The 8487-nt window shown below is 47.0% G+C and overlaps 1 protein-coding gene across 1 annotated transcript in view; it reads left to right on the forward strand.

The window, feature by feature from the left end:
- ZNF695 (zinc finger protein 695) overlaps positions 1 to 8487 on the forward strand; it is a 70892-nt gene that overhangs the window by 36327 nt on the left and 26078 nt on the right. Inside the window, exon 5 of the mRNA XM_023216114.2 lies at positions 6133 to 6230. Coding sequence (XP_023071882.1) covers positions 6133 to 6230 — 98 coding nt within the window. The remainder of the gene's footprint in view (positions 1 to 6132; positions 6231 to 8487) is intronic.

Genomic DNA, 8487 nt, shown 5'->3' on the forward strand with positions numbered 1-8487 from the left:
GTGGTCTTTGGGCTGGTCTTTGGGTGGTCTTTGGGTGGTCTTTGGGCAGTCTTCCTGAATAACTGATAGTAAGGTGCTCCTGCAGCTCAGACTCTTTCCTCACAAGCTCTGTGGGTTCTTGTTAACATGTAATAGGTTTTTTTGTTGTTGTTTTTCGTTCGTTTGTTTTGGTCTTGGTTTTTTTATTCCAAGTAAGCTAGGCAGTTAATTCACAGTTAACAATGAATGGCCTGGAAAATTTCATTACCCAAGCCTTACATTATCAACACATCTGCTTATGAAAAAAATACTTACAAGAGTGGCCTAAATAAGCAAATTATCATCTCCAGGAAGAAGGAAACCACTGACAGGCAACCTGGGAGGGAGTGAACGGGTGTACTGAGGCCATGAAAGGCACCGACATTCACACATAATAAGGTCATAAAAGGGAATTCACATCTATTGAGTACGTACATGGGCCAGGTATAATTTGGTTCTTAAGACGCACCAGCTTTGGAGTCTGACAGAACTGGGTTTGAATCCCAGTTCCATCATTCATCATTATGTGATTGTGGATGTGTTTTTAACCCCTCTGATCTTCAGTTTTCTCATTTATAAAAGATGCCTTTTTCAAGTTGTTATGAGGCTTAAATAAGGTAATTGTGTACAAATCTGGGCAAAATGCCTGCAATTTTGTGTTTAATACATAGAAGAGTATCATCCTTCTCTCACTTAATTTTTAGAGCAAACAAAGTCTGTGGTAATCATTTTTTATAGCTAAATCAAAGATCAGAAAGATTAAATCACCGTAGCCACATAGCAACTCACAGTACACATTCACATGATAATTGCTAGTTGCAAGTAGCAATGATAATCACATAATCTCACATTATGTAGTGGTTTTACTTTACATAAGCCTCCTTATTTGTTGGAACCATAGATTCTAAGTTGCTCTATCAAAGTGATCATTAGAAATATGTGATGTTCAGCTGGGCATGGTGGCTTACGCCTGTAATCCCAGCACTTTGGGAGGCTGAGGTGAGCAGATCACCTGAGGTCAGGAGTTCGAGACCAGCCTGACTAACATGGAGAAACCCCGTCTCTACTAAAAATACAAAATTAGCCTGGCATGGTGGTGCATGCCTGTAATCCCAGCTACTCGGGAGACTGAGGCAGGAGAATCGCTTGAACCCGGGAGGTGGAGGTTGCAGTGAGCCGAGGTTGCCCCATTGCACTCCAGCCTGGGCAACGAGCAAAACTCCATCTCAAAAAAAAAAAAAGAAACAGACAAAGAAATATATGTTCTTAGTGTACACATTTTAGGAAAGTTCCTATTACTGTTCTGTTTGATTTAATGTGTGTGATATTTTCAGAGAAACATAAGAATTTATATAGTGTATACATTAAAAATATAAAGTTGACATCACAGAGTAGACTTAACTCATGACAAATTTTTTTCTGAAAGCACCTGCAGAAATTGGTGTTCTTTCTCGTTTCTAAAAAACTCAAAGGCTGCCGGGCTCAATGGCTCACGCCTGTAATCCCAGCACTTTGGGAGGCTGAGGCGGGTGGATCACGAGGTCAGGAGTTCAAAACCAGCCTGGCCAACATGGTGAAATCCTGTCTGTACTAAAAATACAAAAATTAGCTGGGCGTGGTGGCAGGTGTCTGTAATCCCAGCTACTCAGAGGCTGAGGCAGAGAATTGCTTGAACCCGGGAGGTAGAGGTTGCAGTGAGCCGAGATCACACCATTGCACTCCAGCCTGGGTGACCAGAGCAAGACTTCACCTCAAAACAAGCAAACAACTCAAAGGCCACTGGGAAGAGGAGGCTTTTTGGATTCCCAGTAGTGCATAAGACTTAGATTTGATTACAGTAGTAATTTAAGCGTAATCCACTTTAAGGTGATGATCCAGAGAGACTTCATAACAATGCAGAAACTTAGCTCCCAGCAGCCAGAAAGGAAGGAAAACCGGAATTATGGTGGGGCAGGGCAACCACTTGGGGGGTCGCTGTGGGAGGGGACAGCCACCGGATAGGCAGCCACAGGGCATTGTGAGCCAAGTGCCTGGGACAGGAACTCTAGGAGTGATTGGTTCCTGGTAACCAGGTGACCTAGGAGGCCTGGTTAGTAGGCACAGGCCAGTGGCCTTCAGTCGGCAGTGGCAAGAGGAGGCGGAGCACTGGCCTCCTACAGCGCTTTCTCCCTGCCTGGTTGCTTTCTCTGTACTTGGGCTCCATCCATTTCAAATAAGCCAGCAGAGGGGCAAGTTATCTGAGCAGGAGGAGGGAAGGAGCTGAGGCAATCCCAGCACTTTGGGAGGCCCAGGCGGACGGATCACCTGAGATCAGGAGTTTAAGACCAGCCTGGCCAATATGGTGAAACCCCATCTCTACTGAAAATACAAAAAATTAGCTGGGTGTGGTGGCGCATGTGGGCGGCAAGCCACCCAGGTGCCGAGGCAGGAGACCGAGGGCACAAGCTGTTCCAGTGTGATAAAGAAAAGACGTAGAATAAGAATAGTTATACTGGAAATAGATTATAGATATGATTGTACATGAGTATCGTTAATCATTAGTGTGTAGTATTATTCTTTATTCCAATATTATAACAATCTTTGTTCTACAATTACAACGTAGGAAAAACCAGGCCGTACAGAAATAGGAGCTGAAGGGATGCGGCGAGAAGCGACCAGAAGGCAAGTGTGAGCCCCTGTCGTGCCCGGACAGGGCCACTAGAGGGCTCCCTGGTCTGGCGGTAGCGTCAGTGCGGGGAAGGCGTCTGTGACTCAGCAGACCCGGAAGGGGGTCTCCCTTTGCCCGGGGAATTTAGAGAAGACTCTGCTCCGCCACCTCTTGTGGGAGGCCTGACATCAGTCACACCTGCCCGCAGCTGTCCGGAGGCCTGACCGTCTCCCTCTGATGCTGTGCTTCAGCGGTCACGCTCCTGGTCCACTTTCTTTTTTTTTTTTTTTTTTGAGACGGAGTCTCGCTCTGTCCCCCAGGCTAGAGCGCAGTGGCCGGATCTCAGCTCACTGCAAGCTCCGCCTCCCGGGTTCCCGCCATTCTCCTGCCTCAACCTCCCAAGCAGCTGGGACTACAGGTGCCGCCACCTCGCCCGGCTAGTTTTTTGTATTTTTTAGTAGAGACGGGGTTTCACCGGGTTAGCCAGGATGGTCTCGATCTCCTGAGCTTGTGATCCGCCCGTCTCGGCCTCCCAAAGTGCTGGGATTACAGGCTTGAGCCACCGCGCCCGGCCGCTCCTGGTCCACTTTCATATTCTGCCCTGTACACCTGGCTCTGCCTTCTAGACACCAGGAGTAGAATTAGTGAAAGTACTAAAGTCTGAAACATAGAAGAAATAATGCCGAGAGAGCTGTCCTCTCTCTCCGCCTGGGCTACCAAACAGGGAAGGGCCCCCGTCCAGTGGACACGTGACTCACGTGGCCTTACCTGTCCTTGGAGATGGTTCAGGCTCCTTACCCTGCCCCCTTGTCTTGTATCCAGTAAATAACAGCGCAGCCAGGCATTGGGGACCACTACCGGTCTCCGCATCTCCCGGGCCCTGCTGTCTTTTCTTCTATTTCTTTGTCTTGTGTCTTTATTTTTACGATCTCTCCTCTCCGCAGTGGAGGAGAAAAATCCACAGACCCAGTAGGGCTGGACCCTGCCGCCCATGCCTGTAATCCCAGCTACTGGGGAGGCTGAGGCAGGAGAATCGCTTGCACCCGGGAAGCAGAATTTGCAGTAAGCCAAGATTGCACCATTGCACTCCAGCCTGGGCGACAGAGCGAGACTTCGTCTCAAAACACAAAAGCAAACAGAACACTTTGTTTTTAGCCCTTCTACTAAGGGTCTTTACTCCTCACCCTAAGTCTTCAACAAGGGCTCTCCGCTCTCCATGGTAGGAACTCACATTGACCAGCCCGGTGTCAGCTTTGGGAATTGTTTAGCTTATAGATTCCCATCAATTAATTGTTCCTTGCCAGGCTTGGTGAGTTTCACCTTATACATGGCAGATGAGTATTCATGAGAAGTCTCCAGGGGGCTCGTATGCGGATTTCTGGAGCTCTCTTCACATAGCTCCTTCCTCTTCAATACTCTGCCTCACAAATCGCAAACTGCCTTAGCCATCCCCACCTCCAGTCTTTTCTCAGCTCAGCGAAATCTCTTGGGCTCTGTTTGGATTCCTTACACAGCAACTCAAAAATTGCCTTCAGGCAAAGAACTGGGGTGATTGTAGGGCTCACCTTCTCTGTTTTCCTCCTCTCCGAGATCACACTTTACACTACCTACAGTCCTAATATCTGAATACAGTTGTTTCATGTATTTTGTCAGTTTTCTAGTTGTCTATGCCAGAAGGGGAGCATCTGTCTCAATCACTCTTTCACTGTCAGAACAGAAGTTACTGATTTGTTCTTAACACTCATTTATTTTGAATTAATATGTGCTTTAAAACTCAAAAACACTTGTGTTAAAAGAGCTGCTCTGTCTACTAAGTGCTATGATAGCAATACTGCAAAGGCTTTTAGGAGAAGATGCTCAAGTTGAGTCTTTAAGTATCTCTAACTTTACAAGGCCTGTGGCTTGGCTCTGTGTCTCCACCCAAATCTCATGTTGAATTGTAATCCCCAATGTTGCAGAGGGACCTACTGGGAGGTGATTGGATCATGGGGGTGGACTTCTCCCTTGCTGTTCTCATGATAGTAAGTTCTCACGAGATCTGGTTGTTTAAAAATGTGTAGCACTTCCCCCTTTGCTCTCTCTTCCGCCAGCTATGTGAAGATGTGTTCACTTCCCCTTTGCTTTCCACCATCATTGTCAGTTTCCTGAGGCGTCTGCAGAAGCAGAAGCCTATACAGCCCACAGCACAGAACCATAAACTGATTAAATCTCTTTTCCTTACAGATAATCCAGTCTAACTAATACAGAAAAGTGGTACCAGAGAGGTGGGGCATTGCTATAAAGATATCTGAAAATGTGGAAGTGACTTTGGAACCAGTTAACAGGCAGAAGTTGGAAAAGTCTGAAGAAGACAGGAAGATAAGGAAAAGTTTGGAACTTCCTAGAGACTTGTTGAATGGTTGTAACCAAAATGCTGATAGTGATATGGACAATGAAGTCTAGGCTGAGGAGGTCTCAGATGGAGATGAGGACCTTATTGGGAACTGGAGTAAAGGTCACTCTTGCTATGCTTTAGCAAAGAGACCGGTGGCATTGTGCCGCTACTGTAGGGATCTGTTGAACTTTGAACTTGAGACAGATGATTTAGGATATCTGGCAGAAAATATTTCTAAGTAGCAAAGCATGAAGATGTGACCTGGCTCCTCCTAACAGTGTACGTTCATATTTGTGAGGAAAGAGATTATCTGAAACTGGAACTTACATTAAAAAGGGAAACGAAGTATTAAAGTTTGGAAATGTGCAGCCTGGCCATGTGTTAGAAAAGAAAAACCCATTTTCTGGTGGGGAATTCAATCTAACTGCAAACATTTGTGTCAGTAAAAGGAGCCATGTTAATAGCCAAGACAATGGGAAAAATGCCCCCAAGGCATTTCAGAGACCTTCCTGGCAGCCCCTCTCATCACAGGCCTGGAGGCCTTTGGGATGGGCCAGGAGCAGAATGATGTGGTTTGGCTCTGTGTCTCCACCCAAATTTAATGTCAAATTGTAATCCTCAATGTTGGAGGAGGGGCCTGGTGGGAAAGTAATTGGATCATGGGGGCAGACTTCTCCTTTGATGTTCTCATAATGAGTGAGTTCTCATGATATTTGGTTATATTTTTGTTTTGTTTGTTTGTTTGTTTTTTAGATGGAGTCTCGCTCTGTCGCCCAAGCTGGAGTGCAGTGGCACGATCTTGACTCACTGCAAGCTCCGCCCACGGGTTCACGCCATTCTCCTGCCTCAGCCTCCCGAGTAACTGGGACTACAGGCGCCCACCACCTCACCCGGCTAGTTTTTTTTTTATTTTTAGTAGAGACGGGGTTTCACTGTGTTAGCCAGGATGGTCTCGATCTCCTGACCCCGTGATCCACCTGCCTCGGCCTCCCAAAGTGCTGGGATTACAGGTATGAGCCACTGCGCCCAGCTGATATTTGGTTGTTTAAAAGTGTATCGCAGTTCCCCCTTTGCTATCTCTCTCTCCTGCCAGCCATGTGAAGATGTACTTGCTTCCCCTTTGCCTTCTGCCATGATTGTAAGTTTCCTGAGGCCACCCCAGAAGCAGAAGCCTGTAACGCCCACAGAACCGTGAGTTGATTAAACCTCTTTTCTTTATAAATTATCCAGTCTCAGGTAGTTCTTTTTTTTTTTTTTTTTTTTTTTTTGGAGATGGAGTCTCACTCTGTTGCCCAGGCTGGAGTGCAGTGGCACAATCTCGGCTCACTGCAAGCATTCTCCTGCCTCAGCCTTCCAAGTAGCTGGGACTACAGGCACCCACCACCAGGCCGGCTAATTTTTTTTATTTTTAGTAGAGACGGGGTTTCACCATGTTAGCCAGGATGGTCTCAATCTCCTGACCTCATGATCCACCCACCTCGGCCTCCCAAAGTGCTGGGATTACAGGCATGAGCCACCACACCGGGCCTCAAGTAGTTCTTTATAGCAATGCAAGAACAGATTAATACACAAAGCCAGGTCAGAACTCCTGATCTTCCCCTGAAACCTGCCCCTGCAAGTCTTCCCCCATCTCAGCTAATGGCAACTTCATCCTTAGTGTTTCTCAGACCCAAAACTTTGACATCATACTTGTCACCTCTTGTTCTCTTTTATCCCCCATTCATTCCATTAGGAGATCCTATCTGACCTTTAAGCTATATCCAGAATTCAGCTATGTCTTGCCACCTCTACTGCTACCACCCTTGTCCAGGTCACCAGCATTTCTTTTTTTTTTTTTTTTTGAGGAGTCTTGCTCTGTCGCCCAGGCTGGAGTGCAGTGGCGCGATCTCTGCTCACTGTAAGCTCCGCCTCCCGGGTTTACGCCATTCTCCTGCCTCAGCCTCCCGAGTAGCTGGGACTACAGGCGCCCGCCACCACGCCCGGCTAATTTTTTGTATTTTTTTAGTAGAGACGGGGTTTCACCGTGTTAGCCAGGATGGTCTCGATCTCCTGACCTCGTGATCTGCCCGTCTCGGCCTCCCAAAGTGCTGGGATTACAGGCTTGAGCCACCGCACCCGGCCAAGGTCACCAGCATTTCTAGCTTGGATTTTTGCAACAGTCTTCCAACAGGTGTCCTTTCCTCTACCCTTGTCCTCTTACAATCTGTTCTCAACCCAGTGGCTTTTTAATACATAATCCTTTTAATATGTAACATTTAGGCTGGGTGTGGTGGCTCACGCCTGTAATCCCAACACTTTGGGAGGCCTAGGCAGGCAGATCTCCTGAGGTCAGGAGTTCAAGACCAGGCTGACCAACATGGAGACACCCCATCTCTACTAAAAATACAAAATTAACCAAACATGATGCCTCATGCCTGTAATCCCAGCTGCTGGGGAGGCTGAGGCAGGAGAATTCCTTGAACCCGGGAGGCGGAGGTTGTGGTGAGCTGAGATTGAGCCATTGCACTCCAGCCTAGGTGACAAGAGTGAAACTCTGTCTCAAAAAAAAAAAAAAAAGTAACATTTAATATGATTTATTTAATATGTAACTTCTCTGTTCAAACCCTTCAATAACTCCTCATCTCACTATCTCACTTACTCCTCATCTCACTATCTCACTTAGAGTAAAACCTTGCAGTGGCCCACAGGGCCCCCCACCAACTTTCTCGTTTTGACTTTTTTTTCCTTTAAAGACAGGGTCTTGCTCTTTGCCCAGGCTAGACTGCAGTGATGTGATCATAGCTCACTGTAAACTTGAACTCCCAGGGTCAAGCGATCTCTCACCTTAGCCTCTTGGGTAGCTAGTACTACAAGAGTGTGCCGCCATACCCAGCTGATTAGAAAAAAGAATTGTAGAGATAGGTTCATGCTACGTTGCCCAGGCTGGTCTTGAACTCCTGGACACAAGTGATCCTCCTGCCTCAGCCTCCCAAAGTGCAAGAATTACAGGTGTGATTCACTGTGCCCAGTCTCACTTTGAATTTTTTTTGGTGGGGGAATGGAGTCTTGCTCTGTCGCCCAGGCTGCAGTGCAATGGTACAATCTTGGCCTACTGCAACCTCCACCTCTGAGGTTCAAGTGATTCTCCTGCCTCAACCTCTGAAGTAGCTGGGATTACAGGTATCTGCCACCATGTCCAGCTAATATTTAGTAGAGATGGGGTTTCAGCACGTTGGCCTTGTTGGTCTCGAGCTCTTGACCTCAAGTGATGTACCTGCCTCGGCCTCCCAGAGTGCTGGGATGACGGGTGAGAGCCACCACGCCCGACCTCACTTTGACTTTTATTCTCTCACTTGTTCACTGTCTTCAGGCCATCTGGCCTTTTTCTACTTCCTGGCACATTTGAAGTATGCCTCGCCCCAGCGTCTTTGCCCTTATTCTTTTTTTTTTTTTTTTTTTTTTTTTTTTT

This window comes from Piliocolobus tephrosceles, chromosome 1 (assembly GCF_002776525.5).
Source record: "Piliocolobus tephrosceles isolate RC106 chromosome 1, ASM277652v3, whole genome shotgun sequence".
Classification (NCBI taxonomy): Eukaryota; Metazoa; Chordata; class Mammalia; order Primates; family Cercopithecidae; genus Piliocolobus; species Piliocolobus tephrosceles.